The sequence below is a fragment of the Arachis hypogaea genome, chromosome 3, assembly GCF_003086295.3.
Source record: "Arachis hypogaea cultivar Tifrunner chromosome 3, arahy.Tifrunner.gnm2.J5K5, whole genome shotgun sequence".
In the NCBI taxonomy this organism is placed as follows: Eukaryota; Viridiplantae; Streptophyta; class Magnoliopsida; order Fabales; family Fabaceae; genus Arachis; species Arachis hypogaea.
The window spans coordinates 139,478,967-139,501,276 of record NC_092038.1 but is presented as its reverse complement, the minus strand read 5'-3'; the positions used below and the strand labels follow the sequence as shown (position 1 = coordinate 139,501,276).

The following is a 22,310-nucleotide window of genomic DNA, read 5'->3' as shown; positions in this document are numbered from 1 at the left end:
ACTCTATTTAAACAAGCTGTGTTCATAATGGACTTTCCAACTTTGACAATTGACACAATCCATCAGTATGATTGACTTGGAAAATTGTTTGAGTTTACTTCTACCGTGCTTCTTCCAAAAGTAAGGAAATGAATCATCATCTTCTAATTAAAGCATATTACACTACAACTTAGGAGGATAATAAGGTTGTTTTTCTTTCCATATAGGTACACCGTACACTACATCTTGAAACTTCTCTGCCTACCTTCAAAAACTACACTACAACTTTAATTGTCACTTGTACAGCAAGCAACACTAGCTATAGCTATTTATAGCAAATTCCATATTAGTATTAGACTAATTAAACAAGTATTACAAAAATTAAGGCAGGGGCAATTAAAATTAGAGTTATGCTACATGTACACTAAAATCAGCTACCAAGTTATCCGTAATATATGTTAGAATACAAATACACATGTATTTATACACAAATACATTGATAACTAATTTTAGTAGCTGATTTTGATGTAAAGATAGCATTTTTGTCAAAATTAATCACTTTAAAGTATGGGCCTTCAATCAAATCAAATATCTAAGTGATGAGTCATGTGGACCAAATTTAAAGACTATGAGTGTGTATACAAAGACATGTTCATCTCTTAATAGCTTTGTTCCTGCCTGGTTGTGGCCGAGCTATATGTCTCCTTGGAGGGTTGAACGTCCGACCTTGTTGGAGAACTTCAATATGCCTCGACCACCAAGTGAAACAAGGGGGGGGAGCACCTGCAAAAAGCACTCCGACGCTCAAGTCAGCTAAAGAGAATTATTTGAAGAGTTATTTTAGCTTAGAACGATGATCTACCTTTTCAATTTCAGCTGTTTCCTTTATAACTCGGAGATGATGGCCGTTTATTGACCGTTTCTGTGTAACCGATCATAGTGGTTTAATGCCATAAAGTCGGCAAAGTTAATGTGCCGATTAAAAAGGGATTCGCCGAGCTATAATTCGTAACCGACGTATAACGGTTGTATCACAGCCCCCAAGCTTAGCCTGTGTTTTAAATGAGGCAGGTTGAGCTTTTGAAATTAAATGGCCGAATTATAGCTCGGCGCAGGGATGGAGCCCCCAGTTCAACTTGACTCATTACTTTGTAACGTCAATTAATATTAGTTAAAAAAGTAACTGCTATGATGGTATAAATGAATGTCAACAGTTTTCAATGCAAGGCTCAAGTTCCTAAGTAGGCTTGGAACCGTTGGAAGTGGGTCTTGGATTGATGGCCATGATTACGGCTTGGAATTGAAAGGGTTTCATTAAATGAATGGGAAAAGGAAATTTTCTTTTCAGGTTCCGCTTACAGTTTGCTGTTTACACTTCATCTTCCTTCAAAAACAATGAGTAGAAGAGGTAAGTAACTGCATTTTCTTATTTGCTTCTTTCCTAATTTCTGTAAAGAAAAATGAGTGACAAAAAGGTGAAAGCTTTTCCTAAAGTAGAGGATGATGATTTGTATGAATGGGTAGATGATGATGTGAAGATAAGGGCTTCTCTGTTCTTTGACAGAGAGAGTTTCGAGGGTCTGAATATGTCTAAGATGGTCAGACCTGGTTTTCATATTGAGTTGTTGCCATGCAACCGTACGGATCGAATTTTTCATAGAAGTAAAGGTTTTGAAAACTTTTATATGTATAGCTGTGTGCTTGAGGAATTATCTGTAAAACTTCCTTTTACTAAGTTTGAATGCAATTTGTTAACCCAAATGAATTGCGCACCTTCTCAAGTTCATCCTAACGGATGGGCGTTCATTAAATGTTTTCAAATCCTAATGGAGTTTTTGGAGATTAAACCTGATTTGGAACTTTTTTTCTCCCTGTTTCAAGCAAAGGGTGTATGGAAAGGTCTCTGGATTAACTTGAATAGTACTCCTGGATTTTCTGTTTTCAAACTATATAAATCTTCTTTCAAAGATTTTAAGGAAATGTTCTTCAAGGTAAAGCCAGTAGATGAAGAATTTCCATTCTATTTAGATGAACATCTTGGGGAGAAGTTTCCCCTGTACTGGTGTTGTCAACCCAATCATATCCTAGGGCCTGAACTAATAACACCTCGGAATGAATGTATTATAAGTTTTTTGATGGAAATGGTTGACCGAGGTGGTTTAGTATCGGTGTCGGATTTGCTTCCTTGGGAAGAGGATAAAGCATCTGTTGTGCAATACCTTGGTGAGGCACTGTTTGCGCTACGTAAGTTGGGTTTGCTTATATTGTTTAATTGTTCTCAATAAGGTTGTGTTTCTTTTGTAGGCGGGAGGTTTCCTGGAGTTTCGGCTTCGAGCATGAGGGCCCGGTTTAAAATGAAAAATTTTGAAGGGTCTTCTTCAAACGCCGAGAAGGTAGAGGGTGAGGTTGAGGTTAACCAACCGGCACAGAAGAAAAAGGGTATTGTTTTTAAGAAGAGAAAATCTGAGGTGATTAATCTGGAGGAAGGGGAAAAAGCGGTACCGTTGAGTGAGTTATCGAATTTTACTGTTAAACAAGAAAAGCTGCATTCTTTCGAAGAAGAGGGTGATGGCTCGTCTGTGTGGGATAAAAAGTTCCCTTTCAATGTCTTGGCGGATGAGATTGTTCAATCTGCTCCCGATGTTGCTCGCATTGAGGAAGTTGGGGATGTTGGGATAGATCAATTCATGCAGGTCGGTTTTGTTTCATGTAATGATATATGTATATATTTTTTGAAAACTTCTAACTGATTTTCTGGTATTGGGCAGGTTCTAGGTTTTCGACTAGTTAGCATCGGGCGAAGTCAGGAAAAAAGGCATAAGATGATGCTGGGTAATAGTTTAGAGATAACTGAGCTGAAGGAGCAATTGAAGTCAAAGGAAATTGTTCTTACCGAGCTTAAAGAGGAGCTGTCAGTGTCAAAAGAAAAGCTGAAACTTGTGAAAGAGGATCATGAAAGGGCAGTAGAGTCTCTAGGAAAAAAGGTAAATGAACTGTCTACAATGAGCGACCAGATTATTGAGGTTACAGCAAAATTGAAACATATGGAGTCTAATCATGAAGCTGAGATCCTTGATGCTTTTGCCGAGGGTTTTGAACGTGCCGTTATTCAAGCGAAGTTCTTACATCCTGAAGAGGATTTTACCGCTTTGGATCCGAGCAAGGTGGTTCGGGATGGTCAGTTGGTTGATGATGAAGAAGTTGTGGAGGAAGAGGGTAATAATAATTTAGCCGATTAAGAAATGTTTGAAGTAATTAGTTTTATATTTTGTGATGTGTTGAGGGATGCTAATACTCTCATGAACACTGTGTGCTTTGATTAAAGTGTGCATGGCCCCTTTAGTGACTGTTATTTTGTTTGCTGACAATATATTTGAATAGTTTATTGTCATAGATTTTGCTTAGCTGATACCGTCATATGGGGTTTGATCATTATTAGGTGCTGAAAGATTGTCAGCTATTGATTTTGCGCACTTGAGTCTAATGCGACTTTTGTGTTGATAAGATACCGTTTGTGAATGGATAAGTATGTAACATAAGATTTTCATAAACAAAGTAAGTCGTAACAAGAAGATAAATATTGTTCTGACGCAGTACCTTTACATCTTGAATTTGGTAAGCTAGCCTCGTTAAAACCTCCTTGAGCAAAACCTAACTTTTAGGAAAAATCTCAAGGTAGGAAAAAGAGTGCCAGCATTCTGCATTGCTAACTATAGTATTGTTTCAAGGATTGAATATTCCAAGTGTTAGGTAGTACCGTGCTATCTAATTGTTCCAATCGATATGCTCCTTTTCCGAGCACTTGGTGAACACGGTAGGGGCCTTCCCATGTCGCTGCGAGTTTTCCATGAGTGGGTGGCCTTCGTGCTGCTTCGGTTTTCCTCAATACTAAGTCTCCGACGTGGAAGGATCTTGGCTTCACCCTTTTATTGTGGCGCTGACCTATTCGCTGTTGTAAGGCTTTATGGCGCACAGCCGCTACGGCTCGCACTTCCTCTAGTAAATCGAGCTCGGCTCGTCGAGCATGGTCATAATCCTCGGCTTGTGTCCTTAAGGAGCTCTGTGATATCTCAATGGGTATCATCGCTTCCGATCCGTATACCAAACGAAATGGTGTTTCTTTAGTTGCGGAGTGTGTTGATGTATTATAACCCCACAAAATCTCTGGGACAAGCTCGGCCCATAGTCCTTTAGCATCGTCGAGCTTTTTCCTTAAAGCTTGAAGGAGGACCTTGTTTGCAGCTTCAGCCTGGCCATTGGATTGAGGATGTTCTACTGAGGAGAAATGCTGCTTTATCTTTAAATTCTGTAAAAAAGTCTTAAAATTATGGTCGGTAAACTGGCGACCATTATCAGTTAAGATGTGACGAGGTATACCAAATCTGCAAATTATGTTTTTCCAGACAAATGATATCATTTGAGCCGATGTAATTTTAGCAAGTGGCTGAGCCTCAATCCATTTAGAAAAATAGTCAATTGCAACAATTAAATATTTTACCTGTCTTGGAGCTGTAGGGAAAGGTCCTAAAATATCCATCCCCCATTGATTAAATGGCCAGCTTACCGTTGAGTGATGCAAATCCTCGGCAGGGATGTTAATAATCGGGGCATGTTTTTGGCAATGGTCGCACGTTCGGACCTTTTGCTGACTGTCCTTCCATATGGTCGGCCAGTAAAAACCGGCACGAAGAATTTTTTGTGCTAGGCTCCTTGCTCCTGAATGCATTCCGCAAATACCTTCATGTACCTCAGCTAAGGCCAGGTCGGCCTCTGACCTGTCTAAGCATTTTAACAATGGTCGAGAATAGCCTCGCCTATACAATTTGTTATTCAGTAATGTAAAGAAAGATGCCTGTCTTTTGAACGTTTTTAGGTTCTGGAGGCCTTTTGGAAGCTCTCCACTTCTAAGATACTGAATATATGGGTCTTGCCAACTATCTTCATCGTCTATATGATAGATATTAAGTATATTTATGCTCGGCTCATGGAGGGTGGATTGTAAAAGTGAGGCAGTGTGTGACTGAGTGGTAGCTAGTTTGGATAATATGTCGGCCCTGTGATTTTGATCTCTCGCTATATGGTTAATTTCAACTTTTGAAAAACGATGCATGAGGTCTTTGACAATTGCTAAATATTTTGACAAAATTGGGTCTTTAGTTTGAAAACTCTGTTTTACTTGTTGAACAACTAAAAGAGAATCGCAATAAACTTGCAAATTGTCAATATGTAGTTCAATTGCTAACCTGAGCCCGGCGACTAGGGCTTCATACTCGGCTTGATTGTTGCTAGCCTTGAATGAGAATCGAAGAGAATGTTCAATAACAACTCCTTCCGTGTTTTCCAAAAGTATTCCTGCTCCAGACCCATGAGGGTTTGAAGCCCCATCAACAAATAATGTCCAGTCTGCAATATTCGTATCCGAGCTTGATCCTGTGAATTCGGCCACGAAATCTGCTAAGTACTGTGACTTGATAGATCCTCGTGGTTGATAATGGATGTCAAACTCGGAGAGTTCAATGGACCATTTTATCAACCGTCCTGCAAGCTCGGGCTTGGCGAGTATTTGTCGCAATGGTTGAGAAGTTCTAACATTGATAGTGTGGCTCTGAAAATATGGGCGTAGTCGTCTTGCCGAAAAAACTAGTGCATAGGCGAGCTTCTCTAATCTCGGATAGCGAAGCTCGGCATTCTGCAATGATTTACTCACGAAATACACTGGCCGTTGAGCACTCTTAGTTTCTGCAACAAGGACGGAACTAATTGCCATATCAGTAACTGACAAATATAAATATAACGGCTCGCCAACCTTGGGTTTCTGTAAAACAGGGGGTTCAGAAAGAAATTGCTTTAGACTGTTAAAGGCCATTTCACAGTTTTCATCCCATTGGAAAGTCGTATTTTTCTTTAAACATTGGAAAAAGCTGAAGGACTTGGATGCTAAACATGGTAGGAATCTGGATAGTGCTGCTAACCGCCCTGTTAATCGCTGAACCTCCTTGATGTTTGTGGGACTATTCATATCAAGGATTGCTTGACACTTCTCAGGATTAGCCTCAATTCCTCGGCTAGTAAGGATGAAGCCGAGGAATTTTCCTCCTCGAACACCAAAGGCACATTTCTCCGGATTGAGCCTCATGTTATAAGCTCGGATTTGGCCAAAAATTTCAGCAAGGTCTTCAATATGGGAGTGGCCGACCTTCGTCTTGGCGACCATGTCGTCCACATATACTTCAATGTTCCGACCTATTTGTTGTTCGAAGACTTTGTTCATCAGTCTTTGGTATGTTGGACCTGCATTCTTTAAGCCAAAAGGCATGACATTATAGCAATAATTACCATATTCAGTAATGAAGGCTGTTTTTTCTTGGTCTGATGGATGCATAAAGATCTGGTTATAACCAGAGTATGCATCCATGAAACTCAAGGTACCATAACCACAAGAGTTATCAACTAAAGTATCAATAGACGGCAAAGGGTAGGCGTCCTTAGGACATGCTTTATTAAGATCTGTAAAGTCGACGCACATGCGCCATTTACCGTTATTTTTCTTTACCATGACGACGTTGGCCAGCCAGGTTGTAAACCTGATTTCTCGGATGAAATTTGCATCAATGAGCTTTTTGGCTTCGGTCATAGATGCGAGCCTCTTCTCATTTCCAAGATTTCGTTTTTTCTGGGATATTGGTCGGGCGGCCGGGCTTAATGCCAATTTATGAGTAATGACAGATGGGTCAATGCCTGGCATGTCTCCTGATGTCCAAGCAAATAGATCAGTGTTTTCCCGCAGAAAATGGACGAGCTTTTCCCTTTCCTTGTCTTTTATGGAGGATCCTATGAAAGTAAACTTTGTCGGGTCATCTGTTAATATAAGCTTTGTTAGCTCCTCGTTTGGTGATGGACGATCTTGAAAATCGGCTCTGGGATCAAGCTCGGCCAGCGTTGGCTGTTCGGCACTGATGGAGTTTACACGCCGCTCGCAACTTTTCTTGATAGGCTTTAGGCTTGTATTATAACAATATCGGGCTTCTTGTAGGTCTCCATGGATTGTGGCGACAATATTATCCTGCACAGGGAACTTGACACACAGATGAACAGTGGATACAATTGCAGCAAATCTATTTAAAAAAGGTCTTCCTAAGATAAGGTTGTAGGGACTAAAACAGTCAACAACAAGGTACTGGATATCATGTGTTTTAGATAAAGGCTGCTCACCAAGTGTGGTTTGTAACCACACTGAACCCATAACTGGAACTCGTTCTCCTGAAAATCCGACCAAGTCTCCTGCAGATGGTTGTAAAATGTTAGTACTTAGCTTCATTTTTTCAAATGTAGTAAAAAATAACACATCGGCGCTGCTGCCTGGGTCTAGCAGCACTTTCCGAACTATTAAGTCGCCCAATTGGATAGAGATGACAACGGGGTCATCCAAGTTGGTGTCCTGGCAACTAAAGTCGTTCTGGCAGAAGGTCATCTCTGGCACGTCTGGCATTGGCTGAGGATTGCTCGTGGTAGCTCCAAGTGCTAACATGGCCCTGTATGTACGTTTTCTAGCCGAACTTGTTTGTCCTCCTCCGGCATAACCGCCTGAGATGCAATTGATTATGCCTCTAGGTTGAGCAGGAGCCTTTTCTTTGTCCTTCGATGATGATGATGATGGTGGTGCAGGTGATGGATCTGAAGTCGGAATAGCTCTCTTCTGCATATGACCCGAGATGAATTTATCAAGGTGTCCCTGTCTTGCTAAGCGTTCTAACAGGTCTTTGGCGATCACACAATCGTCGGTTGTGTGACCATACTTCTGGTGGAATGTGCAGTACTTGCTTTTGTCGATGTTCTTCGGTTCAGGGTAACTGCCAGCTTTACGGGGGGGTTTAATCAATTTGGAGTTCAGAATCTCTTTAATAATATCGTCCCTCTTCGTATTAAACTGAGTATATGTCTCATAGCGGGGGGTGGGTCTGAAGTTCTTCTTACTGTCCCGAGGTCTGTCGTCGTCTTTAGTAGCCGACGACCTTTCAGCCTTCCGAGCTTGTCGAAGTTCTTCAATATCGATTTGCCCCTTCGCCTTCTCTCGAAACTCGGCTAACGTCTTTGGCTTGGATACTGCAATAGCTTCTTGAAATTTTCCTGGGCGGAGGCCGCTTTTGATGGCATGGAGATGTACTTCAGGATGAAGGTCGGGGATCCGCATGGCTATTTTTGTAAAACGGGTGATATAATCCTTCAGACTTTCTTGAGGGGCTTGCTTAACAGTCGTCAGGTAATCGGAATCATGTAAATATATTGCTGATGCCGCAAAATGATCTTCAAACTGTTTTGCTAACTCCTGGAAACGTGAAATGGAATCTGCAGGCAAAGAGCAAAACCAGTCAAGTGCAGGACCATCTAAAAAGGATGGAAAACAACGACATAAAATAGGATCAGATGCACCGTTAACGATCATGATAGATCGGAATTTTTTGATATGTTGCTTTGGATCTCCCAAACCATCATATGGAGTTAGAGTCGTTGGCAATGTGAATTGTCTAGGCAGTTGAAAGTTCATAATATCGGCCGTGAAAGGTCCTGCCGAGTTGTCAGGCTCATCCTCCTCGTCGTTGGGCGAGGTTTCATTGTTATGGGGATCTCCGCCATCATCATCTTGAGGGGTTTCCGAAACATGCGTTGGGTGGGATTGATGCTCATCATTGGTGTTTCGCCCGTGATGGGTGTCGTTGTGCTCAAGGCGGGCGTTGGCTATCTGCTGAATTTGTTGTTGCATTCTTTGATTTTCCTCCGCCATACGTTGATTTGCCTCAGCCATGCGTTGATTTGCCTGCTGAAGCTCGGTTACCATCCGAAGGAGCTCGGACGTAGAAGGGGGAGGCACATCAGCCATTAATGGATGTTAGGGTATTTTGGGGCCTAGAAAGAAAATTTTTCTATAACCTCGGCCCCACGGTGGGCGCCAAATGTTCCTGCCTGGTTGTGGCCGAGCTATATGTCTCCTTGGAGGGTTGAACGTCCGACCTTGTTGGAGAACTTCAATATGCCTCGACCACCAAGTGAAACAAGGGGGGGAGCACCTGCAAAAAGCACTCCGACGCTCAAGTCAGCTAAAGAGAATTATTTGAAGAGTTATTTTAGCTTAGAACGATGATCTACCTTTTCAATTTCAGCTGTTTCCTTTATAACTCGGAGATGATGGCCGTTTATTGACCGTTTCTGTGTAACCGATCATAGTGGTTTAATGCCATAAAGTCGGCAAAGTTAATGTGCCGATTAAAAAGGGATTCGCCGAGCTATAATTCGTAACCGACGTATAACGGTTGTATCAAGCTTGATCAACACTATTGCTTTGGCTTGCACGTGACTAATGGGCAATTCCATTCTTTTAAATTTTATGGTGTGGAGAGAAGCAATAAAAAAGAGTATGTTCCACACTCTCATAATTAAATGAGTGGAAAGTAGAAACAATTCCAATACTCTTCAACTTTATATCTTATAAATACAACATATATAGCTTCACCAATCACCACAAACCTAACCAAGAACAATGTCACACTTAACAATAATAATCCTACTCCTATTTTTATCAAGAACAAGTTCAGATTCAATTCAAGAAAGCTTTGTACGCTGCTTACACGTGAATTCGGACAAATCATTCCCATTTGATGCATCAATATACACCCAAAACAATGCATCATTCACAACGGTTCTTGATTCCTCAGCACAGAACCTAAGGTTCTTGGTGCCTTCAGCACCCAAACCTTCCTTCATTTTCACACCAAACACTGAGTCTCACGTCCAAGCAGCCGTCATCTGCGCCAAGAAGCTTAACATCCACCTCCGAGTGCGAAGCGGCGGCCATGACTACGAAGGCATGTCCTACGTTTCGGAGATCGAAACGCCTTTCATGGTCGTAGACTTGGCCAAGCTTCGCGCCATAAACGTTGACATGAAGAGCAACACGGCTTGGATTCAAGCCGGCGCCACCATCGGCGAAGTTTACTACAGAATTTACCAGAAGAGCTCTGTTCATGGCTTCCCTGCAGGACTCTGCACAAGCTTAGGTGTTGGAGGACACATCACCGGAGGTGCATACGGTTCCATGATGAGAAAATTCGGCCTCGGCGCCGATAACGTCCTCGACGCTCGAATGGTGGACGTTAACGGCAGGATTCTTGACAGAAGATCCATGGGGGAAGATCTGTTTTGGGCCATAAGAGGAGGAGGTGGTGGAAGCTTTGGAATCCTTCTATGGTGGAAGATAAAGCTGGTTGAAGTGCCTCCAACAGTTACGGTTTTCACAGTTCCAAGAACACTTGAAGAAGGTGGAACGAAGCTTCTTCATAGGTGGCAGGAAGTAGCACCTTACATTGATGAAAACCTGTTCATAAGAGTTATAATCCAACCTTCAAATGTAGGCAACACAACGAAAAGAACAATCACAACCGCTTACAATGCTCTCTACCTTGGTGGAGCAAGGAAGCTCCTTGAGGTGATGCAGAAGAGCTTCCCTGAACTGGGATTAACCGCCAAAGATTGCGAGGAAACAAGTTGGATCAAATCTGTTATGTACATTGCAGGGTATCCAGACAACACTCCCCCTCAAGTTCTTCTTCAGGGGAAGTCAACTTTCAAGAATTACTTCAAGGCCAAGTCTGATTTCGTGAGGCAGCCCATCCCGGTGGCCGGCCTCCGCGGCTTGTGGCAGAGGATGATGCAGGAGGAGAGCCCCTTGATGATTTGGAACCCTTATGGTGGAAAGATGAGTGACTTCTCAGAGTCTCATATTCCATTCCCTCACAGGAATGGAACACTTTTCAAGATTCAGTATGTGACTTTGTGGCAGGATGGAAAGGAGAATGCTGGAAAGCACATTGATTGGTTGAGGGATCTTTACACTTACATGGGTGCTTATGTGTCTAAGTCACCAAGGGAAGCTTATGTGAACTATAGAGATCTTGATTTGGGGATGAATTCCAAGAGCAGAACAAGCTTCAAGCAAGCTAGCAACTGGGGTTATAGGTATTTCAAGGGTAACTTCAAGAGATTGGTTAAGATCAAGACAAAGGTTGATCCTGGTAACTTCTTCAGGCATGAACAGAGTATTCCACCTCTTCCTTACTGATGCAACTCTGCTACTGCTATCTATAAATTGGCTCACTTTAGAGGGAATAATTAAGGATACATTTTAGATTTAAATGTTGTAAGATACTGATGGAAGTGTTTCAAGTGTTTGATGTGTTTTGTGATTGTGTATGTGACAACATTATAGGTGACTGTGACTCAGGTGTTTGTTTCTCTAGAAAAACAAAATGTGGTATTACTTATTAGTACTAAAGCTATCATTTTGTCTTTGGTATGATTCATCAAGTGTGTTTCATGAAAAACAAATATGAAGTTGGGCAACATAGTCCTGCATGCTTTCTTATACAATTATTTGCTCTATATAATTAATTAATTAATATACAAATGTTTAAAAACAAGAAATATATAAATTCCATGAAAATTTAAAAGGGCAGAAAGTGTCACTAATTTATAGACACAGGCAAAATATTATATGGTTAAGATTTAGACATGAAAACAATTGGAAACTAATAAGTTTGCTACGTGATCCAAGAGAATGCTAACTTTCGCTGAAAAAAAAAATGGAAATTCATAGTTTCATGAATGCTTAGGCAATCATAGACATTCAAGGCATGAATTTTACCAATTCTTCAGGCCCAACGAACATTAAGAAGAAACATGTATTAACATGTTCTTGTTGTTGGGCGAGGCGTCTGAAGCCCAATATTGAGTCTCCAAGAAGATAAATTAATAGCTACATTACCATTTTCCTTCTCTTCAGTTACACTATGTTTGTTTGAGAAGAAAATGGAAGGAAAGAAAAGGAAGGAAAGAAAATAGGAAGGAAAATGATTATTTTTCTTTGTTTGGTCGAGAAGGAAAATTAGAGAGGAAAGAAAATGGAGAGAAAACTAATGTGCTACTCCTTCACTTTTTCAATATATTTTATAATACAGGGATAAAATTGTCTTTTTATAACATTTCTTTTCTTCTTATTTTCTTTCCATCTAAACACATCTAAAGAAAATAAAAATCCACTCAATTTTTTTCCTTTCCTTTCTTTCATTTCTATTTTCTTCCTCTCTATTTCTTTCCTTCCAACCAAACATAGCCTTAGAGCTCGGCTTCAGCACTTGGTGTGGAGCCAGGGCGGATCTCTCCAAACCGGGTTCTTTTAGAGGCCTTAGGCCCAGACCCAAAAAAGGGGAGAAAAAAGGGGAGAAAAAAACTCTCAGCAGTTTTAACATTTGGGTCGGGTAGGTTTTGGGTATCTGTTTGTATTGGGCTGGGGCGTGTTTGGTTGTACCTGGCCTACTCCAAAAGGAAGAAAACACTTCTTTTCTTAATCCGCTGTGCGTGTTTGACAAATGACCCCGATGACTTATTCATGTTTGTTGACTTTTAAGGAAAAGAAACAGTGGCATCCATTATGTTAAATTATTCGATTAAAGTTGGTGTGTTTTTTATAAGATTATTGTTGTTTGTTGATGTTGTATTAATAAAAATTGACTTCTGAAGGCTCACAGAAAAAATTGTTTAAACAATCAATAAGGTATTATTGAAGATTTGATGGGAATATTCAAATAAAGATAAGTTCTTAAAGGAGTCAAAGTTTATCGCATAATGTTAAGATACTACATTTCATAAAATTAAAATGAATCTCATATCATTAATTTTACTTTACAAATATAATTATTACTCCATCAACTTTATCTAAATGTATGTAAAGATAATTAGTGAAGCTTATTTCTTGTTTCTTATCAAGATTTGTCTCCAGTCTCCACAAAGTATGGGTCCTTCGGCCCTCACATGTCCCCCAAAAAAATCACACATTGTCATCTTTTTATCCCAACCTAACATGCTAAAGAAATTAGTGTAGTTTACTTTGAAACTTCTTGACATACAAAAATGGCACGTGGAGCTGGTCTAACGCTAGCATATTCAGTTCTATCTCACCTACATTATTATCCTTGCTTTAAGCAAAGCGACTTCTATGATTGATCTTTCACAGCTTGATTGGCGCGCAAATGTATATAATACCAACGATGCATGTGTATTGCTTGTAGATATTTCAGAATGTGATTCCTTCCTTCTTCATATTGCAACCACAAAAATATTTTTAAAGAAAGAATATAATAATAAACTATACACTTAGTTCTACAAGCTAAGCTATATTTGCAATGACCATAAGAGTGGATTGACCATATTAAAGAAATCATTATCCGCATCATGAGATAGTTTCTGGTGTGAATTGTATTCAAATAAACTAATATTCCTTCCACCTTGTCATAATTTCAACTACAGCACTGCAACTGGACCTAAATAAAATAGAAATACCACTTAGTGTATGAATATGACGTGTACATTAGCTAACATACACGTATATTACCACTATAAAACCAGCATTGGCAACCAGTATTCTTTAAACACAAGACAAGAGAGGAGAAGATTAGAGCATTATTATGGAGTCTTACTCCTTTAGGCCCTTCTTGTCAAGTTTTCTGATTCTGTTGTCAATTTCACTCACTAACTCAATTCCAATTCAAGAAGCTTTCAACCATTGTGTAACACTCCATTCTCAAACCCCAAATGAATTTCCCAGTGCAGTGTACACTCCTAACAATGCTTCCTACACTTCTATCCTTGAATCCACTGCTCAGAACCTAAGGTACTTGCTACCCTCACTGCCAAAACCAGAATTCATATTCACACCATTCCATGACTCACAAGTCCAAGCTGCAGTGATTTGCGCCAAACAGCTTGGTATTCACATGAGGGTGAGAAGTGGAGGCCATGACTACGAAGGCCTCTCTTATGTTTCTTTCATAGAGAAGCCATTCATGATCCTAGACTTGGTCAAGCTCCGCGAGATCAACGTTGATATCGCGCAGAACACGGCTTGGATTCAAGCCGGTGCCACCGTGGGCGAAGTTTATTACAGAATTGCAGAGAAGAGCGCAGTGCATGGCTTCCCTGCAGGGCTTTGCACAACCCTGGGAATTGGCGGCCACATAACAGGGGGTGCATATGGTTCTATGATGAGAAAGTATGGCCTTGGAGCCGACAATGTCCTCGATGCTCGAATCGTGGATGCCAACGGCAGGATTCTGGACAGAGAAGCCATGGGAGAGGACTTGTTTTGGGCAATCAGAGGTGGTGGTGGAGGCAGCTTTGGAGTTATCCTCTGGTGGAAGATCAAGCTGGTTCCAGTGCCGGAAACCGTGACAGTTTTTACGGTTACCAAGAGCTTAGAACAAGGAGCAAACAAGATTCTGTATAGGTGGCAGGAGGTGGCACCAAGCATTGATGAGAATCTGTTCATCAGAGTTTTGATTCAAACAGCCAACGGAAGCGTTCCGGGGCGCAGAACCGTGACAACTTCTTACAATGCTCTCTTCCTTGGCAGTGCTGACACGCTCCTCCAAGTGATGAAGCAGAGCTTCCCTGAATTGGGATTGACAAGAAAGGACTGCGTAGAAACCAGCTGGATCAAATCTGTTCTTTACATTGCTGGATTCCCCAGTGGAACTGCTCCTGAAGTTCTGCTCCAAGCAAAATCAACATCCAAGGCTTACTTCAAAGCAAAATCTGATTTCATCAGGCAAGTCATCCCGGAGAATTCGCTAAACTCGCTATGGAAGATTTTCCTGCAGGAAGATGGGCCTCTCATGATTTGGAATCCCTATGGAGGAATGATGGGGAGGATTCCGGAATCTGCCACACCTTTCCCTCACAGGCAAGGAACTCTCTACAAGATTCAGTATGTAACTGGATGGCTTGATGGAGAGAAGAGCATGGCAAGGCATATGAACTGGATCAGAAGATTTTACTACTTTATGGCTCCTTATGCTTCAAAATATCCAAGGGAAGCTTATGTTAACTACAGGGATCTTGATATTGGGATGAACCACCAGAATACCACAAGCTTCTCAAAGGCTTCTGTTTGGGGATTCAAATATTTCAAGAACAACTTCCTCAGACTAGTACAGGTGAAGACTAAAGTTGATCCATCTAATTTCTTTAGGCATGAACAGAGTATCCCTCCATTCCACACTAAGAGATGGTAGAAGCCAACAACTTTGAATTATTCCTATGCATATTTGTGTTCTGTGTAAACTCAGTTTCCAAATAATTACACCTTACTTTCCTTTCCATTTGTGTGCCACTACGAATTTTGTCAATTATAACAATTGTATTGACCAAAGTGATATGTAACTTATATTATTCTCACATTTCATAAAACTCAACCTTTCAGGCGCACTGAAAGATCACCAAAAACAGCAGCAGCCAACACTATGTTGCACTGACCTATGAGATTAACTTTCCTTTGTTTTTGACATTTCTTAATTCATCTTTAGGAAAAGTATATCCACTTGCCTACCATGATATTAGTAAATAATGTGGCCTATCCCTATTTGATGTGACATGCAATCTCACGATCTATAAGACTTTGGTCTAGTATTTAATTTTGAATTGACATTGGCAGTGGTTGATATAATGACAGCCTGCTTCGCTATACTATTATCATTATCAATGGGAAACAGTGCAATCATTTCATTTGAAAATGTGAGACACCGAATGTTTGCTGGCTTCAGACCTTGCTTGGTCAATGTTTTAATACTCTATTTCAAAATAAAAAAGATATATGCACAGGAAGGGAGAGAATTTTGAGCCACAAAAACTTGATACATATCAAATTTTACAGGCTGATAGAAGGTGGAGAGTTAACCCTCATAAGCATTAATTAATTACACAATGAAAAGCATTAGATGTTTTATGTATTGTCTGAAACTCTGAGTTCACTATCATCTTAACGAATGCAGAAATATGCAAGTTCTGACAATGACTTAACTACTTTTGGAATCTCCCTTTACAGAAGGAGGAAGGGTTCCGAAAACGACATCCCATAGCGGTGAGGTGATCCCAAAACCATAGTTGGAGATCCGATAGTGATGATTCAAGTGGTACTTCTGCAAACACAGAACGAATGAAATATTATTTGTGTTCTTTCTTCCTTACAAGACTTGTGTTGATTGGACCACAAATTTGAATTTGTAATTTTGAAAAGGAGTGTGGCTTGAGGATTTATGAAATCAAATTGAATTGAGATGTTTTACCTTGAGCATTTTGGGAGCATCAGACTTGGGTTGACCATGGTGCAAATAGTAATGTGTGCAATCGTACATGACGTATCCCAACAAAAGACCTCCGAAAATAGCAGGAGCAGTTGTTGGAGTGCTGAAAAGCTTCACAATGTTCCACAACTGCGATTCAAGAAGCAAGTATCTCAAAATGTCACCGATTTTGAGAGAGTGATTAATCATTGTATAAATAAAAAGAGGAAGAAGGTAGTTACCGGGACAGCAAACATGGCGGCGGCTGCTGGAGGGAAAACGAGTCTGAGGTGATCCATGGGGTGTTTATGGTGGCAGCCATGGAGAAGATAATGGAAGGTATTTCCCCTGTAAAGAAAGGAAATGAATGAGACGAGACGAGAGGAGATGAGATGAGATGTGAGGAGAAAATGCAAACCAGTAAGAGGTGGTTTTGACGTGGAAAAGGAAGCGATGCAAAAGGTACTCGGCGAGGGTCCAGGCTAAGAGGCCAATGAGGATGAGCTGGGAAATATTAGAAGGAGGGACGCCCATGGTGAGGGAGTTGTGAATGAAGAATAAGGCGACGGGTATCCATACAATTGGGATGGCGTACCAGGGAGTGCGCGTGAAGAACTCCAGAAAATTGCTGTGGAAGAAGCGGGGGCCTTCCTTTCCCAGAATTGGATCGTGAACCCACTCATCGTATCCATCTCCAAGATGTCCCACCTGGAACACCAGCGGCTTCTTCAAATCAACCTTCACCATCTTCCAATATTCTCTCTCTCTCTTCGCGCGCCACAGACTCAGAGAGAGACACAGAGAGAGCCAGAATGCCAGATCTCGCTCTCTCTATTTAGACGCCTTCCCACGCCCAAATCTGGACACACTGTTATTACCGTTCATAAACTTTCCCTTCTTAATTCAATTGTGATGGACAATAACCTCCTTTTTACCACTTCTTTCGACACCCTCCTCCCATATTGGCCCAATCTTTACACATATTGGGCTCGGGCCCATTTCAATACCCAAAAGAATTTATATTGACTAAACTCATTTATATTTATATTTACATTTACATTTACATGTGAAATCTCAAAAGCATCTTAAAAAGAAAACACGACGCCAGTGTAAGTACGAGTGCTGCCAAACGACCCATTAAGAGCCCACCAAGTACTGTCACTAACACAATGACGTGTCCCCATGAACAACACTTCCCAACTTCATGGATTCTAATCACACCTTCTTCTTCTTCTTCAACCCAAGTCATGATCATTCCATTACTATCATCAACCTCCTCCTCTCTTGAACACTTCTCTTCTTTCCCACTCCATCGAGACTCACCTTCTCTCTCTTTACTTCTCTTTCTCAAAGAGCTTCTCCACTTTTTAGGCACCAGTTTCTTCACCCCCTTCCATGTAAACCTATTACTTCGGCTACCTTCTTCACATGAATCCGCAATATCCTCCAACCATTTCTTCTCACAACAACCACCAACCTTGCTTCTGCTTTCACTTTCAACAACCTCAATAGTTTCATTCAACGACATCAATCCAGCGCCACCAACACCCGCTACTTCTTCACAGTGATCCTCTTTCTTGCTTTTCAACTTCATCAGTTTCTGAAACCAAACACAATTACAAACCGTTACGGTAAAAGGCTCCATTTTTATACCCACGGTTCTCCACCACCCAACGAAACGTTTCCCCACGTTTTCAAGAAACAGAAGCGTAACTGCCGACACGGTTATCCCAACGGTCAGCTTCATCACGCTGCTAATCAAAACCACCACCACGAACAACGCCTTCCACTTCACGGACGATGCAAGAACAGATTTTGAATATGATCCACACCCGCATTCGTCGACCCGATTTACCTCTTCCGAACCCGATACCCCGCCGTCATCTCCACCGTCGTTCACAGTTACCAGCGGTGTCAAACTCGGAGCGTGGGTCCGAACCACGGATAAATCGCCTGAACTTAATGTCTCCGGCACAGGAGATAGCACCGGCGTGGAGGGCGGTGGCGGTGGAGGATCGTAGATACCGGGTTGAAGAGGTCTCTTTGACTTGGTTCTTGTGAAGCGGCTTCGGTTCTTGACGAAGAGATCGATGAGGGAGGTGGGGAATCCGGTTTCGACGACGAGGGAGCCACCGCGACTTGGAGATTGAAGGTCGGCAACGATTTGAGATATTCTTGTTACCCTGTTCTTCTTCCATGGCGGCATGGTTCTCAGGCTCCTTCACCCTCTGCTACTCAACCGCTTTCTATTTCTTTTTCTTCCGTTTTGGATGAGAAGCAGAAATTAAATGAAAAGAAAAAATAAAGGGGGCCGAAAAAGAAAGAGAGTGATGGAAAGTGGGTTGTGAAAGAAATTAAGATCGTTTTTATAGCGTGAAAGAGAAAGATAAAGAGAGTGAAAGAGAGAGGTTGCTGAAGGCGCGTGATGCAGTTGGTGTGGGTTGAATGCTTACTATGTGGCGTGCGTTACTTTATTCATTTCATAATTAATTGCTTCATTTATGGACTATTAATACCACTACTAACCCATATTTTATCTCTTCTTATTTTGCTTTGCTTTTCCTTCGTTGGAACTTGGAATCTAAAAGAAGGATGAAATGCTACTACTATTTTCCAATAAGAAAGATAAATATGAGTGTGGCACGTCAAGCATATACATGTTCCTGAGTTTGAAAGAAGAAAAAAATTAACTAGGCCAATAATAATATCTGAATATAGATATAGATATACAATTTGGCATTTAGCTTTGGAATTTCAGTTTTGTTCTTATACCGAGAGCGACTTCTTGTTTGCTCTATCAGCCACCTAACCCACCCCACTCGTTTTCAATCTGTCCATAATATGAACGAAAATGAATTTTGTCCTTCTCCTCTTTCAATTTTCTCCCATTAAGAAAAAAAAATCATAATAATGGAGATTACGTGTTTTATATCTCGGGAGAAAAAAAAAAGAAAAAAATGTATAGTCATATAAGATGAGAAGACACCACATCCAACTCAAAACCTTAAGGTGTCAAGTTAATGGGTCTCTCATCTTATAAACTCCTCACTCTTCCTTGCTTTCTTTGATGTGGGACTAACTTCAACACTCCTCACACTTGCAACACTAACAATATAGAAACCTCCGGTTTCCAATTTACGAATCAAATTTTTCATACCAAATACACCTCATTTTTAAAAGTGACCAGTGAAATATTTTAATTTAAAGATAGTTATATATTTTACAAGGTGGTTGTTGATATGTAGTTTCAGTTACTGATGAGTCCCATTATTCTTGCCACTACGCTTGAACGAACAGAACGTGTGGGAAGCAGATAAATTCTACATGGGACCAGTTTCCACTTGGATCAAATATTTGAAACTTATAATTGAGGCTTTAACAATAAAATGGAAGCTTAAAGAAAGTGCACTTTAGTCTTTTGGAGGGGCCTAAGCGCGAGGAAAGAGCCAAATGGAAAAAGTCAAGCTAAGCTTGGTGCTATGCAAAAAGCTTTGTGATTATGGCCCTCTATGTGACTAATGTCACTCATTACACTAAGTAGGTAGGGTCTTCCTGCCATTGTTAGGCGAACTTTTTTTTATATTGAAATTTTATTTATGATTTTGTTAATATTACAATATTTTCGTGGAATATAATGATATAAAAATATATACAATAAGAAGAAACTATGAATAACGATTTTAAATAAGATAAAAAAAATTTAAAAAATAATTAAAATATCTTAAATTACAAGTTTAAATAGAATAAAAAATATAGAAAATCTTAAATTATGATTTTAATTTTTTTATTTAAAAAAGTAAACTCGCAATTTATATATACATCACACTTATAGAATATACTAATTTAAACCCATATTAATATATGACACAATTTTATCCGTCATGTAAAAAATAATTAGCAGAAAAACTACGAATATATTTTTTATGAGGTTAACTACGATTTTGGTCCTTAAAATATAAGTTGAAAAGTTTTTTGTCTCAAATTTTTTTTTTTTGCATATAAAATCTAACTTGATTTTAAAATCGTCCTTATCTTAAGGTAGGGGTGGCAAGCGGGGAAGCCCGACCTCGCCTCGCTTAGTGAGGCGGTCCCAGAATTCCGCCCTGCTTAACGGCGGGCCAGCGGGCTAAACCCACCAAATATCCTTTTTTTTTTTTACTTTTAACTATTAAATAATATATATAAAGGTATAAAAAAATCTCTTCTATTTTTTACTTTTAACTATTATAATTTCTAAAGGTATAAACAAATTATAATTTTTATATTCACAAACATTAAAGTCTTTGTAATTATAAATATTGTTCCCAAAGTAAAATAAACATAATCCAAAACATAATTATAAATATTATCTCTAAAACCAAATAAACATACTAAGCCTAGCGGGGAAGCCCGCTCCACCCCAAATATTATCTATAAACCAAATATTATCTATAAATATTCAATTTTCATCTTCATTCTCTTGTAAGTTGGGTTGGAAAAAGTTAGATTTTGACAAAAAAATTTGTGAAAATACCCCTTACTAAAAAAATACTAAGCCTAGCGGGGAAGCCCGCTCCACCCCACTAAAACCCGCGGTTTAAGCGGTGCAGGTTAGGCAGACTTCTGCTATTTGGCGGTCCTAATATTCTAGTCCGACCCGCCTTTTTTGGCGGGTTACACGGACCGATCCGTCGAGTTTAAGTCCGTTTGCCACTCCTATTTTAAGGACCAAAATTGTACGAAAGTGACGATAGAAGTGAATCATGAATAATTTTTTTTTTCTTTTCTTCTCTTTTTTTTCTTTTTTTTTTTCTGTACTTTTCTTCTCTTTTTTTCTTTTTTTTCTTTACAGAAAAAAAAAACATTATATTTCTCTTATTTTTTTATTTTATAATTTTTTTGTTATGAATAATTTAGTTCAAAATTTTAAAATTTAAATAAAAAAATAATTTTATAACTTAATTTTAAAATTTAGAAACGATTTTGTATAAAAAATAATTAAGAACGAGCAAATTTTTTAATCTATATTTTAGAAACTAAAATCATAGTTAATCTTTTAAGAGAAGAAAAAAATAAAAGGAGAAAGGGGGAAAACTATTGGTCCCTTTATCCAGTGAGATAATGTAAAGGGAAAGCGAGAGGAATCTGAATGAGAAGCACGTGGCATAATGTTGTGTATTTACAGATTGGCCTCGTGGAAATGTTGTCTTGTCCTCTGGTTTCGTAACATTTCTCTCTTCTTTGACTGACATTTTTAACTGTATTTTAAATTTGTCTTAATGCATATGCATACAAATATCAACCAATCTCAGTTATTGTCTGGTAAGTGTGATTCACCTCGGAGTATAACCTGCGTAATTTTTTTCTCTTTTTTTTTTTTTTTTTTGAGCGATGATGTATCCTTGTAATTATCGTTTTATCTCTTTTATTTTCTAAAATAAGAAATAAGTAAAAATCAAATATATTTATTGACTTTGAAAACCCTAAAATAGAAATCATACTTTTCTCTATTTAAAAATTAGAAAAATGTTTAGGGGCTATGTTTAGGTAACAGGAACAGAAATTAAACAGGATATATCATTTTCTTTATCTTTTACTATTAACTTTAGGAAAAAACAAAACCCTCCGCTTCTTGTTTGATTGTAGTTCATATGATATATTTTAAATAAAAATTTATATATAATTGCTTCGTTTAAAATTAATAAATAATTTAATATGTTTAATTAAATTAATTTTTAATTATTAATCTCGCATAAAAATGATGGTGTCTCAATTATTCAATTTCAACTTATATTTTATATAAGCGATTAAGCCCATCGATAGTGGTGTTCATTTATTTCTTTTTTGTCGGATATATTCATTAAACCCAAGTACCCAACTATCCAAGTCCAACTGTACAATGAGACAATATAAAAAGAAAATTGAGACCAGAAAGAAACGTACAACTGAAAGAGGGCCCAACTGCATTTGATGGTTATATGTTCCCACAAACAAGAAGTTTTTAACAGCAAGACGTATGGTTTTGTACTTTCGTAAAATTAAGTAAATTATTATTATTATTATTATTATTATTTGTTACTCAATTACTCTACTTCGACGGCTGCTCCCTCCGATCCAACCTTGTTTTTCACTTATTCCTCTCCCAACAACATGCTAAATCAAAATAAAATGGGAAAGGCAGTAGTA

At 39.3% G+C, this 22,310-nt stretch overlaps 5 protein-coding genes across 6 annotated transcripts; 3 read left to right on the top strand and 2 right to left on the bottom strand.

Annotated features, from left to right (window-relative positions):
- The first annotated feature begins 732 nt into the window (after positions 1-732).
- On the top strand, positions 733-3,568 carry LOC112734576 (uncharacterized). Of its 2 annotated transcripts, none has more exons than XM_025783952.2 (3): positions 733-2,202; positions 2,284-2,672; positions 2,748-3,568. In XM_025783952.2, exons 1-3 carry the CDS (start codon positions 1,440-1,442, stop codon positions 3,216-3,218), a joined length of 1,623 nt encoding a protein of 540 aa, XP_025639737.1. In that variant the 5' UTR covers positions 733-1,439; the 3' UTR covers positions 3,219-3,568. The 2 variants fall into 2 exon arrangements, with proteins under 2 accessions (XP_025639737.1, XP_025639738.1); XM_025783953.2 differs by having other exon boundaries at positions 734-1,387.
- A 5,861-nt stretch (positions 3,569-9,429) lies between these two features.
- Positions 9,430-11,400, top strand: LOC112734573 (monolignol oxidoreductase AtBBE-like 13). The gene has a single exon (XM_025783948.3). The coding sequence runs from the start codon at positions 9,515-9,517 to the stop codon at positions 11,090-11,092; it is 1,578 nt and encodes a 525-aa protein (XP_025639733.1). The 5' UTR covers positions 9,430-9,514; the 3' UTR covers positions 11,093-11,400.
- Positions 11,401-13,091: 1,691 nt separating this feature from the next.
- LOC112734572 (berberine bridge enzyme-like 26) lies at positions 13,092-15,183 on the top strand. The gene has a single exon (XM_025783947.3). The coding sequence runs from the start codon at positions 13,494-13,496 to the stop codon at positions 15,096-15,098; it is 1,605 nt and encodes a 534-aa protein (XP_025639732.1). The 5' UTR covers positions 13,092-13,493; the 3' UTR covers positions 15,099-15,183.
- A 513-nt stretch (positions 15,184-15,696) lies between these two features.
- LOC112734575 (dihydroceramide fatty acyl 2-hydroxylase FAH1) lies at positions 15,697-18,352 on the bottom strand. The gene is made up of 4 exons (XM_029291831.2): positions 16,564-18,352; positions 16,388-16,493; positions 16,149-16,295; positions 15,697-16,001 (listed from the first exon to the last, which is right to left on the bottom strand). Exons 1-4 carry the CDS (start codon positions 16,890-16,892, stop codon positions 15,879-15,881), a joined length of 705 nt encoding a protein of 234 aa, XP_029147664.1. The 5' UTR covers positions 16,893-18,352; the 3' UTR covers positions 15,697-15,878.
- LOC140182460 (uncharacterized) lies at positions 17,162-18,351 on the bottom strand. Its single transcript, XM_072228779.1, has one exon. It carries the CDS (start codon positions 18,349-18,351, stop codon positions 17,206-17,208), a length of 1,146 nt encoding a protein of 381 aa, XP_072084880.1. The 3' UTR covers positions 17,162-17,205.
- Positions 18,353-22,310: the final 3,958 nt, after the last annotated feature.